At 54.9% G+C, this 19,417-nt stretch overlaps 1 protein-coding gene across 4 annotated transcripts; it reads left to right on the top strand.

Moving 5' to 3' along the window:
• Positions 1–12: 12 nt before the first annotated feature.
• Positions 13–18,504, top strand: DHCR7 (7-dehydrocholesterol reductase). 4 transcript variants are annotated; one of them, XM_019802759.2, is made up of 10 exons: positions 2,316–2,398; positions 4,012–4,150; positions 6,165–6,294; positions 8,939–9,042; positions 9,599–9,821; positions 11,282–11,372; positions 12,101–12,314; positions 13,982–14,186; positions 14,988–15,119; positions 17,076–18,504. In XM_019802759.2, the coding sequence occupies exons 4-10, from the start codon at positions 8,945–8,947 to the stop codon at positions 17,538–17,540; spliced, it is 1,428 nt and encodes a 475-aa protein (XP_019658318.1). In that variant the 5' UTR covers positions 2,316–2,398; positions 4,012–4,150; positions 6,165–6,294; positions 8,939–8,944; the 3' UTR covers positions 17,541–18,504. The 4 variants fall into 4 exon arrangements, with proteins under 4 accessions (XP_011226986.1, XP_002922249.1, XP_019658318.1 ...); XM_011228684.3 differs by lacking the exons at positions 2,316–2,398; positions 4,012–4,150 and adding an exon at positions 13–339; XM_002922203.4 differs by lacking the exon at positions 4,012–4,150 and having other exon boundaries at positions 2,243–2,398.
• The last annotated feature ends 913 nt before the right edge of the window (positions 18,505–19,417 follow it).

The raw sequence follows: 19,417 nt of genomic DNA, 5'->3' as shown, positions 1-19,417 counted from the left end.
CCCCCCCGCGAGGACGGTCGCCAGTTCCCGGAGCGCGGTACTTCTGTTTTATCCCACACCTCCCCACAGACTGCGCCCAATGTGCTCCGGCGACTTGACTCGTTACTTTCACTCTTCCTCTGCAGCTGGGTGCTGCGTTGTGGGGCCAGAGCCCGGCCGTCCATTCGGTGCCGGAGGGCTTCCGCGCGGGGAACACCACTGGGCCGACTGGCACGCGCACGCGCGCTGCTAGTTCCTCTCCAAGAGCGTCGTTTCCCTAGGCGCGCAGGTTGGCGGAGGGCAGGTGTGCTGTTGCCACATTTCTTTCCTGGAGCGCTTGCAACGAGCTACTGCCAGCAGGTTTTCACTTCTTTTTCTTCTTCTCCTTTTTTTTTTTTTAAAGATTTTATTTATTTATTTGACAGAGAGAGAGACAGCCAGCGAGAGAGGGAACACAAGCAGGGGGAGTGGGGGAGGAAGAAGCAGGGGCCCAGCGGAGCAGGGAGCCCGATGGGGGGCTTGATTCCAGGACCCTGGGATTACTCCCTGAGCCGAATGCAGACGCGTAACGACTGAGCCACCCAGGCGCCCCCAGGTTTTCACTTCTTAACACAGTTCATGCTTCAGTCCATTTAGGGTAGGAATCCAACTTTTTTTTCGTATGAATAAGTAACTCACTGTCATTGATTGAACTTCGTTCCGTCTTTTATTCCCGACTTGCAATGCTGCTTTTGTCCTACACGTTTTCACATTTAAAATACGTTTAACCCCCCCACCCCCGTCTCTAAAGTAATGCCTGTTCATGATGGACAGTAGAAAGTAAGGAAGAAAGCAAGAAGAAAGAAAGAAAGAAAAAGAAAGAAAATGAAAGAAAGAAAAAGAAAAAGCGGAAGGCTGGGGCAGTGCTCTAGATTAAGGCTAAGGAGCCGTGACGCCTTATGCACAGAGTGGTTTCCCGATTGGATCCTGACTTTTAATAAACAGCTATAAAGGACATGAATGGGACGATTGGGGAAAACTGAATATGAACAATATACTAGATAATAGCTTTAGGTTGATACAAAATTCCCAAAGTGTAGTGTTTTATTTTGGTAATGTAAGAGATGGTTGCTGAAGTCTATAGGAAGAAGACCTCACCCGCAGCTAATTAATGGTTCAGGAAAAAAAAAGTGGGGGGTGGATACAGAGAGAAAGGGAGAGAAAGAAATTAAACTGTTGGCAGCTGCTGAACCTAGGTATATGGGTGCTCACTTTAGTATATATTCAACTGGTTTGTATGTTTGACATTTTTCAAAATAAAAAACTGCAGAAAAAAAAATATCTCCATGAGGGACACAGAGCTGTCCCAACCAGATCCCTATGCAAACAGGATCTTTGTCCCAAATGTTGGGAGTGGGGCCAGCAGACACCTTCAATTGCCCACCCCTCCAGGGGCTGCTTGGGTTGCACCGCTGCCCTGCCCAAGGTCATATCCCGGCAAGGGTGGCCCTGTTCAGTGGCTGATCTCTGCAGGGAGGAGAATGTATGTGGCTTGGGCATTCCTGCCAAGCGGGACAACTGTCATGGTTTGTTACCAGTGAATCTGCCCCATGATGCTAGCCCCAGGCGGGCTTGCATGGCAGTTCAACTTTTCCCTCTTTCCAGCGCTGCTGTTTCTTACCCTCTCATCTATGCACAGATGTGATCCCAACCCGAAACTCCATCTCCCTCACTTCTGGGGGAACCAGACCTGCCAGGCCTCCTAACAGAGCCCTCCCTGACACCCCCAAATCAAACTGCTACTCACACGCTCAACCTCTCCTACACTTCCTGCTCTAATCCTCTGCACTGCACGTTCACCATCTGACGCGCTACCTATTTGATTATTGTTTATTGATTACTGCTTTCCCCCGCCCCGCCCCTAACAGACTTGACCCCTAGGAGCGGGGATGTTGTCCATTTTGTGGGTTGCTGTGGACCCAGCGCTGACAAATCAGATGCTCAGCAGTGGCTTGCTGCGCGCCTCGGAAGGCCCATTTGCAGAAAGAGGAAACGGACGCAGGGGAAGCAGCTTGCCCGCGGCCACGGGGTGGATGGAGCGCCGGCCCTCGCAAATGCGCAGAGGGTGTTAGCGTGGGTGCGGGGGGGCCCCCCCCCCCACTCTGGCAGCCAGCCATCCGCGGGGCGGGCCCTCGGCCATCAATCTCGCGCCCCAGCGGCGCCGAGTGGGCGCGCTTGGTGGCCCAGAGTCAGCTCAGGGGGTGGGGCGAGGCGTGCGACCAATGGAGGGGCGCAGGGACGCCGGCCGCTCAGGGCCCTCCTCCGATTGGTTGTCTACGGTATCACGTGCTGGGGGCGGGCCTTCGGATCGGCCCCTCTAGGCAGCGGGGTTGGCCGCACGCCTGCAGTGGGGGACCCAAGCGCGGAGCCGGACCCTCAGGTGAGCGGCGCGGTGCGCGCAGGTTGGGGGGGGCGCCCAGGTGAGTGAGCGTGGTGCATGAAGGTGGGGGACGCCCAGGTGAGCGGTCGGGGGTGGTCTACTCTCAGAAGCGCCCTGGTCTGAGGACCAGTGCCCTCTTTGTGCCCACCTGAGCTTTTCCTGCAGCTCCTTAGGTAAAAAGAAGGGAACCGGGCCCCACCGGGCGCCACTCTGGGTGCCCAGGTTTGAGACATGGGCAGCGAGGGACTGGGCTGCCCGGTGAAGCGAAAAAGACCTTTTGTGTACTGTTCGTAGGAGCAGAAAATGTCCCGCTCTTTCCGAGCGCAATTTGGCTAATTCCTTTTTAATAAAATATTGAGTGCGCTTGTGTATTTTCTCAAAAAAATACATGGATGGCTGGAGAGGGGTAGCTGAGAAACATGGGGCATGGAGAGGCCTGGTAGTGAAATTCAGGTAACTCTGATGATAGCAGATAATCTCTCTGAGACCATGCCAGGTACTGTTTGAATATGGAAACATTTCTTGGAACCTTATCTGAACAGCACCGGGTCTGGTTTGGGAATTTGTGAATCCAAGAGTAGTAGGAACTGAAGAATACAGACCTGCCAAGCTGAACCCGAGGTGACGAAGAACGATAAATATCAGAATCGATGAAGGGTCATGAAGACCGTTCTAGAGGCCAGGTAGAACTATGCGTCCACCCAACATCAGCCTGTAGGAGTTTATGCCCGGACGTACTCAGATGGCTGCGTAAACATGCAGATGCGAAAACCATAAGCAACTAATGACTATCAGTGAGAAGGTCAGAGAAATCCTGATACGCTTACACAGTGGGATACATAGCAACTGTAGAAAGGAAAGCTCAGCCTGGAAACAAGTTCCCTGGCTTGTCACAGCAAGAGGGGCCAGAGGGAGAGAGTCTGTCCTTAAAAAGACTACTTGAAAAGCTATACACCCAAACCTTAAACGGTGATGGGAATACAGGTGTTCTTTTCCTATTTTCCAGAAAACAGACTTATGTAATACAATAATTTAGCAACAACGAAAGAGTTTTTAAACAGCTCTTGGAGTCCTAAGACCCACAGTTCTGGGAACACTTGTGGCTGGATAGGGGTCAGGGAGGTCGCCTGTGCATCCCCCCACCATTCCCAAGGCATGGTGGGATTGACCTTCGGGGTGATTCCTGGTTTACCTGCAGCTTCTCTACAACTCACCCCCCAGCCCCGCCCCCTGACCCCAGGCCTTCTGCAGTGGTCACTCCCTCAACTCACACATACAGTTCACAAGCCTCGCTTCCAAATGCAGGGGCTGCTTTGGAGATGTGTGGCCCCGCCAAGCTCTTGGCGCCAGGAAGCTCTGGCCTGGCTTACCTTGAGAGGACTGAGGGCCCAGTGGTGGCCCAGCAGAGCTGCCCCTGGGGCAGTGTCCAAGGCCTTCAGAAGTAGGCATGTGCCCTAGGTGGAAAGAAATGCCCAGAGACGCTGAGCCCTGATTCAAAGGGTAAGCTGCACCTTTGACCGTGGCTCCAGGATTCTGCTCTCCAAAACATATGCTCACTGTAACGCAAGTTTAGAAGTCAAATGTAGAGGTCCTTGCCTTTCTTCTTCCTCCAGTCCACCCCCAGGAGTCATTAACCTCCGTCGCCACAGGCCCGAGTGAGCAGAGACCGCACTCCACCTTGCTCATGTCAACCTCCTCATCTATCAAACGGACACGGTCATGCTGACTCTCCGGGGTCGGTGCGAGAGCTCAGTAAGATACCGGGCGCTTGGAACTCCGCAGATGCTCCGTAAATACCCACTATCTGTCAAGGTTGAGTCACCCAGGGATGGCCCGAGCAGTATCGTGTGTTCTAATATCTTGCAATCCCTTCATCAAGGGGTGGAGCCTGAGTCCCTGCCCCTTGAAAGAATGTCGACTTGGGACTCCCCATAACTGGTAGAATGTGCTGGAAGTGCCTTCACTTGTCTTCTCAGGCCCTCGAAATGGGCAGTACAACTCTGCTGGTTCCCTGAACCTCTTCCCGTGGCCCTGAGGCCACCAGGCTGTGAGGACACCCCAGCTGGCCCCCACGGAGAGGCCGCATGAAGATGGCTGCTCTGGCACCCCCCCCAGCACAGAGCTGCCTAGCCAGTCTTCCCAGATTCCTGACCACAGAAGCAATGGGAAAGGATGAAAAGACTTCTGAGCCACCAGCTTGTAGCGTGGTTAGGTGCAGGGGGGAATCAGAACGCTCTGCGGCTGGGCGTTGGGGATGCGCGGCCCTTAGACCTATGCAGCTGAGAACTCAGAGCCTTGGTGGTGACCATGGGACTTCCAGGATGTCCCTGGTGCCGGCCCCCAGACGTCTCCACCATGCTTCTGGGCAGCTAGTGCATCTGCAAACGTCTGAACTTTCAAGATGTCAAAAAGCTGTCAAGGGGCGTAAGTCACCTGTTGTGTGGGTCTCAGCCTGTAAATAGTGGTACTGTGGGCTGGGAATGCCTGAAGCACCCTCCTGGGCTCGTACTACTGGGGCATCCCTCTCCCACCCCCCAGTTTCCCTCCCGGGGCATCATGGCTGGCCCAGCCCTCGTGGTCTTAGGATTGCAGGACACGCCCCAGCAACACTCGGGGAGCTCTGACGAGCAGGGTTTCTTGCTCACAGGTCCTGGAGGGCACACAGCATGCTCAGAGCCACAGTGAGGTCATGGGGAGAGAGAGAGTGTGGGCCTGCGGGCCTCTGCCTTTGTTGGGGTCAAGGGTGGGGACCTGGGGTTTCATGGGCTCACTCTTTATTGGCCAGTTTAAAGCATAAGAGTGGCAATGAGGGCACAGGAGGAAGGGGGGTTGCTGCGGCGGTCAGGTGTCTTGGCCACCTAGGGCTTTCTGAAAGGGGACGCATGGGTGGGAGTGGCCTGGTTCCTTCTCTGGTTGGTTGGCTGGTAGCTGGGGCCAGCAGCTGGCAGTGTATTTATTAGAGATGGATGTCTTTGCCATGAATGCCTTGCCGATCAGAAGCTTAGGGTCAGGCACTTCTGCGTCATCCTCAAACTCTCAGGAGCCATGTCCCTTTAGCTTTGGCCCGTGGAACTCAAAAGACCAGCCGAGGGAGCCAACCAGGCTGCCAGAAAGCCCCATCCCCTTCCCTGGCTGGTCTTTATCCCCAGATACGGGGCATTAACTCTCCCTCACCCCACTTTAACAACCACTGCAGGTCCTCACGTGTGTAGGCATTCATGACCCAAGACACTCAGGAAGGTCACTGGGTCCCGCGAGTCTGCAGAGAGCCAGGCTCCAAGCCCAGATCACTCTCACTGCCGTTCCATGTTCTTAGGCTCTCACTGGCTCCTAGAATGCTAGCTCCAGAGGGCTTGATTCGGGCTGGTGGCACAAAGAAGCTTCTAGAAATGTCTCAGATACATATGTGGCTGCTTCAAAGAAAATGCCTTTCTGTTCATTGCTACTCGCCAGTTCTGCATCTGCCTATGCTAAGGCTCATGTCCAGGGTGACGCCGCCATGCAGACGTCAGTTCAGTCCCCCATTAAGTACTTACTATTTGCCAGATACTGTGTGTGCCAGGCATAGAAACTGGGTGGTAATATTCCCTCCCCTCTCCCCTCCTACCTGGGCTGTCTTCCACTTTTGAACCCCTGAGCACTGAGTTTGCACTTCTCACTTGGTTCCAACAGTGGGCCTTGAGTAAATATTATTTGGGTCTTTATCTGTCTTCAATCCTGAAATGTCAGCTCCCTGAGTGTCTTCATTATCTTTGTGTCCCTGCAGGACTTTGTTCAGTGGGTTGAGAAGGATCAAGTGGGCCTTTTGAATCAAGAGAGTCTAGAGATTTTAGAGTGGCTCGTTCAAGAAGGAGCACTTCCATTCTGCTGTGAACCCCCTAGACAAGACTTTGGAGGTAAGCATGTCTTAGCGCTGTTGGTCATTGTCATAGACAGTGACTTTTTAGCTTTGAAAAAGTAAAGACAGCTGGTATATCAGCTCCTGTCTGTGAGTCTTAGTAATAAAATAAAACACCCCAGACACCTCCCTCTCCCCTGTCTCTGGCTACCTGTTTCCGAGGATATAACTTAGACATTTATTACAAGATTCAGTGCTCATGACAGAGGAGACTCCTGGGTGAATGAACTCAGTAATCTCAAAATTTTTATTTGGGCTTGTTTGAATCTGTAGAAGATACAATTTTTCCTTTCAGCAGCATTTTCTATTTGGCTTTTTCACACTTAATTCTGAGGCTATACATTTCTGGCCCTTTTGCAGTTTTCTACGGTGTTTAGTGAAAGTGACTGCCATGCATCAAACTCTGTATTCTGTTTTGGGGCTGTAGAAGTGGGTGGTCCATAAGGAACTCTTCATCCTGCCTTGTACATCATAGACAGACGTTCCATAAACTTACCTGTGAAAATTAAATTAAGTGATGTGGCTACAGTTCCCACACCACACATGCAAATGCCTTTTGTCACTGAAATATTTTTAAATGAATGTACATTTGTGTTAAAGTAACTCATGTTCACATTTTTAAACAAGTTAGTGGCTTTTAAGACTATATGTAGAATAAACAGTTCCCCACTTCATCCCATAGTGTTAATTCCCAGAAAAAAATACTCTTCATTATTTTAGTTACTTTTGTATTGTTGTTTTTACCTGCTTATTTTTTTTTTTTAAAGATTTTATTTATTTATTTGACAGAGATAGAGACAGCCAGCGAGAGAGGGAACACAAGCAGGGGGAGTGGGAGAGGACGAAGCAGGCTCATAGTGGAAGAGCCTGACGTGGGGCTCGATCCCAGAACGCCGGGATCACGCCCTGAGCTGAAGGCAGACGCTTAACCGCTGTGCCACCCAGGCGCCCCTACCCGCTTATTTTTAAATAATTTGCTTTTGTCACTCACAGCTTTATGTATCCTTCTACACATGCAGTAGTCAGTCTATAGCCAGGTATTATGTTGTTATGACGAAGTTGCTATTATTTACTGTTAAGCCAAGTAATGTTCTACAATTATGGTTTGGGTTTTTTCCTCCCCTCTTATGACTTTTTATTGTTCCTGGAGTTAATGGTTGCCTCACTTTTTCCATTCACTAAGGTTTCTTTCTTTCTTTTTTTTCCCCATTATTAAGGTTTCTATGCATCTTTCACTAATTTTTTTCTGAATGCTCTAATAGAGCTGTCACATTATCAATACTTTTTCACACAATAAAATTCATCATTTTTATTCTCCTTCCCGCTATAGCCATTCATTTAGTACCAGTGTGGACTGGTTACTGTCTGGTGCACTGCGTGGCTCTCATCCCCTTGTCCTTTCATCGGGCCTTTTTTCAGCAGCTCTCTCGGATCCTGTGTCGTCTCCTCTGAATGAAAGTTAATCTGGAAATAGAATTCTAGGGGGCAGAACAGTTTCCCTCAGAGTTTTTAAAGTTTTCCTTCATTGTTTTCTAGAATCTAACTTGCTTCTAGCATGATTCTTTATTTTGGATTTTTCCCTAAAAGCTTTTAATATCATGTTTCCTTATCCTTGATATTTTGAAAACTTCACACTTAGAACTTGTTCTGGAAGTGTAGATGTCACTGCTTCCTCCATAAAAAAGTTCAGTTCTTCCACCTTTTTTGGTAGAGTGATTATTTATTGAATGCACTGTATGTACCAGATCATGTTCTAGGACTAGGTAGTAGAGCAATGAATAGGACACATGATTCCTGCCCTTGGGGAGCTTACATTCTAATGGAGGGAGACAGACAATAGACATGCACTCAAATTAAAAAAAAAAAAAAGCATTCTACATGATGAAAAGAGTTATTAAGAAAATAAAATAGGGAGAGTGACTTGGTAGGGGTCTGGGATACAAGCAACATAGATTGGCTGATTGGCTTGTACATTGTTTCAAGATGAATGGCTATAGGGGAGAGGGAGAATGGAAATAATAAATTCTGTTGTGTTAGGGTGTCTAGAAAAATTGCTGAAATGTATGATAGCTCTGTTAGAGTATTCAGAAAAAAAATTAGTGACATGCATAGAAACCTTAGTAAATGCAAAAAGTGCGGCAATAATTAACTCCAGGAAAAATAAAAAGTCATACTTAGGAGGGAACATTTTACAAAAGATCTGAATGAGGAGACCTGGAAAGTATGTCCTAAGCAGAAGTAACAGGTATCATGCATGAAATGAACCATATTCAAGGATCGTTACAGATCCTATGTACCTGAATTAGAAGGTATGAGGAGAGAGTGGGGAGAACAGGAGGCAGGAGCAGATCGCAAGAGGGTTCTGAGCCACAGATGGTCTGTTTCACATGGTAAGAGGGCATTCTGCCACCATCTGGAGACTGAATCAAGAGAAGTAGGAGGTTGTCGTAGATTTCAGGAAGGAGAGACTGAAACAATCCATCATCTCTTCCTTGCCTGGAATCTGCCATTCAGGACAAGGTAGTGAGTAGGTGGTGAGAGGCCAGTCCTGCAGAGTCTATGAGCAGTGGCAGATGTGGCTGGGGGATGTGGTGGGTGTTCCTCATGGGGCGATCTGAGCAGCGTGTGTCTTCTTCCCTCAGGGCCCAATGGCTGCAAAATCCCTACATGACGCTCCTAAAACCAAGAGTCCGGGCAGCATCGCCAACAGCAGAGCGGCGACTCAAGGGCAGTGGGGCCGTGCCTGGTAAGGATCTTGCCAGCCTTCCCAGCTAGAAAATACAGTGAGGTCTTACTGAGAGGTTGCCAGCCTCTGGGATTTTGGGGACCTATTAAATAGAATTTTTATCATCAAGACTAATAAAGGGTAAGCAGTTTCCCATTTTATAAAGTAAGGAATTGAAGAGGAAGTGAAACACTGACTAAAACAGGCTGGCCCTGGCTGTGAAGCTCACTGTTGTCTCTGTTCTCCTTAGGCCAGAGAGTGTGGGGACTTGGGAGTGGGTGAGCAGCCCCCTCGCCCAGAACTGGGAAGCCTCTGGCCTTGTGAGTGACAGAAGGCCTCGGGGCTCTGGGCTTTCTGTGGGTGCCCGCGGGTCCATCCAGCTCCCTGCAGCTCACGGTAGGGCACGCGTGGATTGGCTCTTCCAGGCAACGGGGAGGCCTCCGCACTGAGAGCGAACAGCCGTCTCTGAGGCCCTGGCTGGTTGGAACAACGGGACCCGTACAGACGCACGAAGCATTGTCTGCGCGGCCCTTGGCCGGGCGGGCCCCACATGACCATGTGCTGCCCGCTATTGCAGGGAGGTGGACTGGTTCTCGCTGGCGAGCGTCATCTTCCTGTTGCTCTTCGCACCCTTCATCGTGTACTATTTCATCATGGCGTGTGACCAGTACAGCTGCTCTCTGACGGCCCCCGCGCTGGACATCGCCACCGGGCGTGCTCGGCTCTCAGACATCTGGGCCAAGACGCCACCTTTGACGAAGAAAGCAGCCCAGCTCTACACCCTGTGGGTCACGTTCCAGGTCAGCCCTCCCTGGCCACTATCGTCGGGGCACAGCGGGTGCCAAGCGTCCCTCTTGCTGGGACTGGCCATTTGTCTGGGAGGTGGAGCCCCGGCTTAGGGTGGTATTCTCCTTCCCAGGACCCAGCAGGGCATTACCTGGAGCCTGACCTACTTAGCTCTGTCTTCTGATAGAAGGCACCTGGTGGCATCACGGTGTCTGACCCACGTGTGGGGTGAGCCTCCCTGCAGTTCAGGACCACATGCAGTCCTGCAATGACGTGTAGTCGTACGGAGCAGGACGGGAGGCTGTGAGGCAGGGCTGGCCCGGGGAAGCCCTGTGCATGACAGAAGCTTCTCTTAGCAGCAGCCCGTGGGAAGGAGCGTTCCAGCACCAGAGGGGTGCTCTCCATTACAGGAGACACCGCTCGGCAAAGCCACGGCCCGTGTTCCCAGCAGGGGGCTGCATGCTCCTGGCTGAGGACGTCCTCAGCTCTGTTGTGACCTCGCTGGCCTTTGAGAGCAGGAGTTCACCAGGAAGGGGCTGTTTGCACAAAGAACCTGGTGGACAGGCCATGTCGTTTATTATCTGAATCCAGGGAGACAGAGCTGGGAGAAGGCTCCCCACCACACCCCGGTTTCCTCCCTGAAGGAAGGCTCCCGCCCTTAGTAGCAGTTTCTTCTCAGGGTCCCAACTTCTGGGTTCCAGGGTCCCTCTCATTTCTGGTCTCTTGGTCCCTTTGGGTGAAAAATGAGAAGGGACAGCGTGAGCCACAATAGCCTAAGAGTAGAAATGTCAGTGGACGAGTGGCTAAAACAAAACGTGGTCCATCCCTGCGGTGGAACGTTGCTCAGCCGTGACAAGGGGCGGGGCCCTCCCATGTTCTCTGGTGGGGATGGATGTTGAGAACGTTCGCTGTGTGAAGGAAGGCACGCACAGAAGGCCACGTGGTGCATGATAGAAAAAATAGAAAGCGGGTTAATGGTTGTTGGGGGACAGTGGGGGAGGGGAACAGGGAGCGACTGCCGAATGGGGGTGGGTTTCCCTTTGGGGGTAATGGCCCTGTTCTGGAGCTGGATGGTGGCAGTTTTGCACAACCTTGTGAATGTGCTAAATGACCCAGAAAGGGTCTAAAAGGGTGAATTGTATGGCATGTGAATTCTCTCACTTTTTTAAGTGGCCCCAGAAACGTGAGTGGGAAGCACCCGTGGGCTCTCCTGGGGAGACACTGCTTCGTGCTGCTTTAGGCAGTAATGAGCTTCCTGCTCGGGGCTCCACTGTCTTCAGAGCCCCTTCAGAGCCTGCGGCCAGGGCTCCCAGAGCCACGAACTCTTCTGGAAGCACTAACCAACCCAAATCAGGATTTCTGCCATTCTTGTGGTGCTTTTGCGTGAGTCATGTCAGTGAACAAAAGCAAGGCTGCGTGGAAAGAGCCAGGCCCTCCGGGCAGCGGGTTACGCAGCCTCAAATCTCCGCGGCAGGTGCTTTTGTACGTGGCCCTTCCTGACTTCTGCCACAAGTTCCTGCCAGGCTACGTGGGAGGCGTTCAAGAGGGTGCCGTGACCCCCGCAGGTAACCTGAGCCCACACTCCCCCCTTCTCCTCTCCCTGCATCTTTGTCTCACGGGCCCACCCCACCCCGTGCTGCTTCCACCCCCAAGTGTGCTCCCTGACAAAATGAACACGGGCTTCGCTTGGGCATTGCCGCCGTCCAGGGCGGCCCTGGGCAGAGCCGGCCCGGAGGCTGGAGACCACGGTCTTCAGCGAACAGGGCACGGAGCGGCTTCCGCCCCCACAGCTGGATGACATAACCAGGCTGCTGGAGCCTCTCCCCACCAGATGCCCCAGCCACTCCCCATCTCTCCCAAGATGCCCACAGTCACCAGGAAGCCAGGAGGAGCCCTGCAGGTGGAATCTGCCCTGTCCCTGACTGTGGAGGGCTCCCAGGGCAGCGGGAGGCTGGGGTGCTTCCCGACCAGTACCGTGGGGGCATCCTCACTCTCTAGCAAGCTGCAGACTGGTGACCCGGCCTGCATGCGGCCAAGGAGAATCAGAACCAGGGGACTAGTCTGCCCCCTTTGCCTCTTCCCAGGACCCCGAAAGCAGGAGTGGTTAATACCAGGGCTGACAGCGTCGCCTGTGCTCCTGGCACTTTGACCTGGGGACCCAGGTTAGAGCAGGAGCTGACCAGCTTCAGGGCTGCAGCCCGGGTGCCCTAGACAGGCCACGAAGCCGGCAGGGCCTGGGCCAGCTGCTGTCTCAGTCGGGAAAACTCTTTGATTTTTGCATCTCCCTCCTCAGGCATCGTCAACAAGTATGAAATCAATGGCCTACAAGCTTGGCTTATCACGCACCTTCTCTGGTTTGCAAACTCGCACTTCCTGTCCTGGTTCTCGCCCACCATCATCTTCGACAACTGGATCCCCCTGCTGTGGTGCGCCAACGTCCTTGGCTACGCCGTCTCCACCTTCGCCATGCTCAAGGGCTACTTCTTCCCCACCAATGCCAAAGACTGGTACGTTCTCCCGCTGGTCCGACGGAAGTGGAACGTGGGTGCTTCCACCCCTTGCCTTTCTCTACGAACTAGAATAGGAAGTAGTGAGCTCTGAGGATTGAGAACCCTTGAAGGAGATGCAGGACGGATCTTGTTTGATTCGGGGGACATCCTTTCTCAGATGTCTGGGGGGCTTCCTCTGCCTTAGGAAGAATGTGGTGGAAGATGGCCAATTCCATCTTTGGCCAAGTCACGCCCTGTAGGGCTGTTGTGGGAGCAGGGAAGTGGGAAAGGCAGCACATTGCCTCCATCTCTGGAACGTGTGTGTGGCCTGAAACCATCTTCGTGAGGAGTCTTGTTATCTCAGTGGCTTTAATGTAGGAGCCTCCCAGGGAGAGCCCGACTGGTTGGTGCTTTCTCATGGAAGCTTTGGGTTGGACCGTTGTGAGCCCCCCAGCTAGCCATCTCCTCATCTAGCTCTTTATCCATCCACCCACCCATCCATCCTTCTATCCACCCATCTACCCATCCATCCACCTACCTACCCACCCATTCATTTAGCCCACCCACCTACCCAACCATCTACCCACCTACCCACCCATCCATTTAACCCACCCATCCACCCATCTTCCCATCCACCCATTCAACCCATCTATTCCATTCAACCCGCCAGTCATCTTCCTATCCAGCTCCCATCCTTCATCCCTGCCTCCCTGTATCCCTCCATCCATCTCTCCCTCCACCAACATATTCTGGTTGGGTTCCTCCTGTAGGGGGTGTAAGTGGTCATGAATAAGATTCTTCTGCTTGGGTGCCTACATTTTAGTCCCAGATACATTTAGGGGCCCAAAAAAGACAAAATGTGTTCCGTTTAACTCTTGCTCTTGGCAATTTCTCTGGATGGTGGTGCTTTGTGGCTTGTGTGGTGCTGAGGTAACGAGGCTGGTCTTCTGTGGCTCCTGTGAGTCATTTTCAGTGCTTTAGAATCAGTCACCTGTCCTAGACTTTGTGTATTTTGCTTTTTTAACTTACTGTAAATGAGGAGGTGGTGGACATGGAAATGTTTTTCTCACGAACGCAGAAATTCCTGTGTGTCTCACAGTTCTACCCGAGGGAGGTCTCCACATCAATCGTCTTGGCCGATGCTCTGGTCACCCCAGAGAGGGCTGTGGGGTCAGAGACCAGGGCAATGAATGTCCAGCAAGGGTCCGTGGTGGGCCCTGGAGCCGGGCACCCGGCTCTGAGCATGCAGCTTTTACTCACTGTCTACCCTGGCAGGATTTGTGATGTCGCTTGCGTGCGGGGGCGCCTGCACCCCGTGAGTCACCACCAACCGCGTGCTGGGCTGCAAACGAAGATCTTCATGCAGTCCAGCCAGTTGTGTGGCTCGCCTGGGCCACGCCTCAAGGGGACCTGGAGGAGGGTGGGGAGAAGCCTGGCCGTTCAAGGGAAGACTCCCCACCCACCCCGGGAGGCCGCTCAGGCGCCTGGTTCGCCGGGTGCCTCTGCCGAGCCGGAGCTGAGTGCCAAGTGAGCCAGTGAGGCTGTGGGAAACAGGAGGGACCGGGCTGCCCGCACCTCTGCGGCTGACGCCAGGGCTGGGCTCGGCGCCTGTGTCCACGCGCACACCGGCCCCGTGGTGTGAGACGCACTCCCTGGCTAATATACGTGTTGTTTCTATCTTCAAGCAAATTCACAGGCAATTTCTTTTACAACTACATGATGGGCATTGAGTTCAACCCCCGAATTGGGAAGTGGTTTGACTTCAAGCTGTTCTTCAATGGACGCCCTGGGATCGTCGCCTGGACCCTCATCAACCTGTCCTTTGCGGCCAAGCAGCGGGAGCTCCATGGCCAAGTGACCAACGCCATGGTCCTGGTCAACGTCCTGCAGGTAGCCTGTCTGCGGCCAAAGGGGCGGGTGCGCTGATGCTTGCTGGGGGCCGGGCAAGGCTGGAGGCCAGATCGTTTTCAAGAAACCTTAACCCGCTGCGTTTAGAAGGGAGCCGGCCCCCTTCCCGGGCATCTCTGGGGAGCGGGCAGTGAGCACGTGGGGATGGACCCTGTCACTGCGGTCGGGTGCTGTGCTGGCCCGGGGCCTCTTTCCCAGGGGACGCGTGTTAACAGCCCCAGCCTGTCCGCGGTCCTGGCCATATTCACAATTTGTGTCTCTGAAGTGTTTTTCCCGGACGGTCCCCATGGCGCTCAGGTGGGGAGGAGGGACGGAGACTTATCTGCGCCTTTTCCCTGTCTGCATAGAAGGACACTGGTCACTGGCCATGCTGGCCACGTTATGTGTGTCTCGGTGCTGCAGGGGCAGCTGGCAGGGCACAGCCTGGGGTGCCCACGGGCGAAGGGCCTCCAGGCTGGCGTGGGTTCTGGCGTGTGGGGCTGCTTCCCTGTGGCGGTCCCGAGCCCTTCTGCTGGGAACGACCTTGCTCTTCTCGGAGCCCCACAACCTGGGTGTCGCCTCCCTGGGCACTGCTGGGTGCCCCACTTCTGCAGACTCTGAGGATAAGGGCCCCTGTACCTGCTCCCCAGCCCCCGTGGGCGGAAACGTGGGAGTCGCCCAGTGGAGCAGGTCACCGAGGAGCTCAGAGACACCCCAGGTGCCGTGTCCTCATCTACGACAGCATGGGCTCCTGCGGGCCCCAGGGTGCCCCTTGGTCAGTACCCGGCTCCTCCCGTTTTGCAGGCCATCTATGTGCTGGACTTCTTCTGGAACGAAGCCTGGTACCTGAAAACCATTGACATCTGCCACGACCACTTCGGGTGGTACTTGGGCTGGGGGGACTGCGTCTGGCTGCCATATCTCTACACGCTGCAGGTGAGGAGGCGGGGCGCCAGCCCCTCTGGCTGCGGGACGCGCCCCGCGGAACAGCCGGCTGTCTGGTCCTGGGCACGCCCGGGGCTGCCCTTGGGAAATGCAGCTGAGCGCATGCTGAACTTTGCACAAGTGCTGTGCTTGGGAGGCACTGGAGGCCGGAGGCTGGAGGAGGGAGGCTGCTCCCTGTTTCCAGGAAGAGGGGAAGGCTTGGTGCATTAGTCAGCTTGGGCTCCGTGACAAATACAATAGAAGGGAGGGGAGCTTGGGCAATAGACATTCACTGTCTCCCGGTCTCCGAAGCCCGAGATGCAGGCCTGGGCAGGCACGAGGCCTCTCTCCTCGTGTGTGGACGGCCGTGCTCCCCATGGGTCCTCACGGGGTCGCCCCTCTGTGCGTGTCTGTGTCCTGATCCCCTCTTCCTGTAAGGACCCCGGTCACGTTGGATCAGGGCCACCCCGGTGACCCCGTGTTCCCTCCAGTGCCTCTGTAAAGTCCCCATCTCCAGATGTGGCCACATCCTGGGGTGCTGGGGGTCAGGACTCCAATATTAGCTCAGCATGTGACACTTAAAGGAAAAGATGACATGGTGTAGACTTTGGGTAGAAAGGAGTGATTTGGCTGAACTGGGTGGATAGAGGGGGTGTTTATATTCATATCAAATCTTAATGGTCGAAGGTTGAGAGGTTTTTTTTCTTACCTTTGTTCCTTAAACACTTGATGAGGGTCAGCGGGGCACCAGGCGTGTGCTGGCGATTCAGCAGAGGAGACGTGTGTGGGCTCTGCCCCCCTCGGGTTCACAGCTGGTGCGACAGGCCACGGAACAGGCAACCTGGTGCAGGGAGGGGGTGCTGGGAGGAAGTGGGGGTGCTGGTTCCTGAGAGAGAGCCCAGGAGGGTCCCCTGACCTGCCTCGAGTGGTTGGCCAATGCCTCCAGAGGTAACCACAGCCGGGCTGAGAGCAGAGTGGTGACGCTGGAGGTGAGAACATTCCAGACAGGTGGACTGACATCTGCTGAGACTTGCTACCAAGAAAACTCAGGTCGAGAGGACGATGGGCCAGGGCTCAGAGGGTGAGGCTCAGGGGGCTCAGAGCCCTCAGGAAAGTCCTGGCCTGCCCCACGGAATTCAGGCATCAAGGTGCTGGCCTGGGGAGCACAGGGACCTGGGTTCACACGGGTTAGGGAAGGCGTTCTTGAGCACCACCCCAGACATCTCTGGAAGCTAGGGCAGCATCCCCTCAATTGGGGCTGGGAGGAGCCGTGGGCTGGGGGCCCCAGAGCGCTGTCCTCATGCTGTCGGTGACCATGCAGGGCACCCTCCCTCAGGTGTCCCGTGTGGTCTGCCCGGACCCGTTTCTCCACCTGGCTGGTCACACATGCCTGGGCTCCCTGATTCTGGGAACTCCATGTCCCAGGCGTGCAAACCCTTAACAGTAGATTGTAACACATACATGGTAGATCACACGTGTGTGTGTGTGTGTGTGTGTGTGTGAGAGATCATCTGTATGTCTCTCTTGCTGGGTACAGGCCTGGTTTTGGTTTCTGTGTGTTACGTGTGTACCTGTTGTATTAGCATTGGAGTTGCGCAGACACAAAATCAATGGGATGGTCGTTACATACACGTACGTGTTACATACACGTGTGCGTGCGTGCATAGCAGCGAGACCAGTGTTTGACTGAATATCTGGGTGCGTGGCCTAGCCACGGTGACACAAAGGTAACCATTGTACGGTCATATTCAGATGATATTTTTATATGTTACACTACATACGACGTGTGTGCGTGTGGGCACGTGGATGGGGAGGGAGGCAGGTGTGTCTGTTCGCTCGCTTGACCCCCACAACCCTCCGAGACAGGGGCTTTTACTCTCAGTAGAGGAAACAGGTGCGCAGGGTGGTATGGCCAGTCGGGGGCAGAGCGGGATCGGACCCCAGGCCCTGCTCCCTGTCCCCCTGCAGGGCCTGTACCTGGTCTACCACCCGGTGCAGCTGTCGGCGCCCCACGCCGCGGGCGTCCTGCTGCTTGGCCTGCTGGGCTACTACGTTTTCCGGATGGCCAACCACCAGAAGGACCTGTTCCGCCGCACGGACGGCCGCTGCCTGATCTGGGGCAAGAAGCCCAAGGTCATCGAGTGCATGTACACGTCGGCCGACGGGCAGAAGCACCACACCAAGCTCCTGGTGTCGGGCTTCTGGGGCGTGGCCCGCCACCTCAACTATACGGGCGACCTGATGGGCAGCCTGGCGTACTGCCTGGCCTGCGGCGGGGGCCACCTGCTGCCCTATTTCTACATCATCTACATGGCCATCCTGCTGACCCACCGCTGCCTCCGGGACGAGCACCGCTGTGCCAACAAGTACGGCGGCGACTGGGAGCGCTACACTGCCGCCGTGCCCCACCGCCTGCTGCCGGGAATCTTCTGAAGCCCCGCCCCCGGGAGGAGCCCCCAGAGGGTGTGAAGAGCCCATGAGCCGGCTCTGCTGGGGCTCCCCGCTCCCCCCAGGAGCTTCCGGTCCCTCAGCCGAAATGGAAAGAGACTGGCGCTTGGCGTGTCCTCCTCTCCCCTTGTCCCCAGGGGAGTCCTGAGTGCTAATGCCGCCCGCCTGCCCGCCAGCAGAGAAGACCAGGTTCCTCTGGGCGGCATTCCGCAGGTAGGCGGGGGCCCGCTCTCCTCTGATGCCCGTGGTGACTGCATTGCCCCTGTGTGTTGGGAACCCTAGCGGCTGCGCTGACCAGACGCACAGGCGTTCGACACGGAACGGACATCTTCTGCTCGTGGTCACCTGTGCTCACAACATAAGGGGGGACGTGAATACAGGAGGTGCTCCAGCTACCCATTTGTGGCCTTCTGGCTGCAGATGCACTCTTCCTTACCTGCTCTGTGACTGTGAGCTGGACCCGGTAGACCTCTCTCCTCGGAGGCATGCCTGCTCTTAAATTTGAGGGACTCTGCATGGAGGAGGGGGCTTCTCTTTCTCGTTTCAGTGATGTTGCACGCCCCGCTGTTCACGGCTGCAGGGGCGCAGTGAGGGGACGGCCAAGGTGCATGCCCAGAGTATGCACGTGTCCCAGAAGCGGCTGTGGCTCCCGGTGTCCGACCCCCTGAGATCCGGCTGCCGGCCTCGGCCTGCCTGCCCTCGGCAAGGGTGCCTCCTGCTTGCCTGGCGATCGTCCACATTGGCGCCGGTAACTCAGCTCACCTGTGCGCCATCCAGGGGGCCTCCAACAAGGTCTGAATCCAGCCTCAGGAGGGGATGCCTTCGAGTGAATTTTTTTACCCTAGGCATTTGCCCTCAACCCTAGGATTTTCATGAAAGCTCTCTTTGGACATGACTGCCTTTGTCGATTTGATAATTCTTTATATTAAACTTCCCCTGTTCAAACCTCTGTGTGGTCTCTCTCTCCGGATTAGGCCTGACCGTACGTAGGGGCTTGGTTTCTGGTACGTAAAAGGGGTGCCCAAGATGCATTTGATGAGCTGTTCGGGGGCTGCTTCAGAGCTGTGGGCACTCACCGGGGGATTTCGGGGGCCGGTGCCAGCCTTCCCCACCATCAGCCTTCTGTGGGGGCTGTTCTTGCGCTGGGAGCGGAAGTCTATTCCATTCGCCGAGGGAAGAAATCCCAGCCCGCTGCCTGCCCACAGTAGTGAACAGACATGCAGGGCCTCAGGAGCCAGCCTTGCCTTCTGCCTGGAGAAACTGGAGAGGAGGGTGCTTCGGGCAGGGGGGGGTGGTGCTAGGCAGGGTCCCCCTGCTTCCAGAAGGAACTGGCTGAATAGGCAGGTAGCCTCCTGAGCAGAGCAGTGGGTGAGAGCAAGGGTCCCACCCATGCTGGCTGGGAGAGTGATACTCTGTGACCCATGAGGTCAGCTCAACAGATTCCGGAAGTTATTTTTTTATGGTGGCATCTTTTTTCTCGGTTTGGAACATGGTCTCCTGCCTCCTCCTCTTGTCCGACTGGCTGTACTTGCTTCTGTGTCTCAGGGAGGTCAGCCACAGGAAGGTCGTGGCCTGACGTGGAAGGCATCCCGTGGGTCTCAGAAGCACCAGCAGCAGGTGCCCCAGGGCTGTTCCCCCGCGTGGGCTCGAAGGTCCTCCTTTGTGCCTGGGCCTCACTTGCTGCAGGGGTGCGGGGGGCCGGCCGGGCATGACTCCACAGGTGTGCTGGTGGGCAGGGCGGCCCCCTCATTCCAGGGGCCAGAGCTGCCTTGGAGGGGTGTCTGCTGGGGTGGGCAGGTTGGACGGGAGAGGTCTGCAGGGGAACACCAGGGCAGGGCGAGCGGTGCTAGCAAGGGGGGTGG

This window comes from Ailuropoda melanoleuca, chromosome 16 (assembly GCF_002007445.2).
Source record: "Ailuropoda melanoleuca isolate Jingjing chromosome 16, ASM200744v2, whole genome shotgun sequence".
Lineage (NCBI taxonomy): Eukaryota > Metazoa > Chordata > Mammalia > Carnivora > Ursidae > Ailuropoda > Ailuropoda melanoleuca.
Note: the sequence above shows the minus strand (reverse complement) of the source record. Positions and strands in the feature narration are given on the sequence as shown.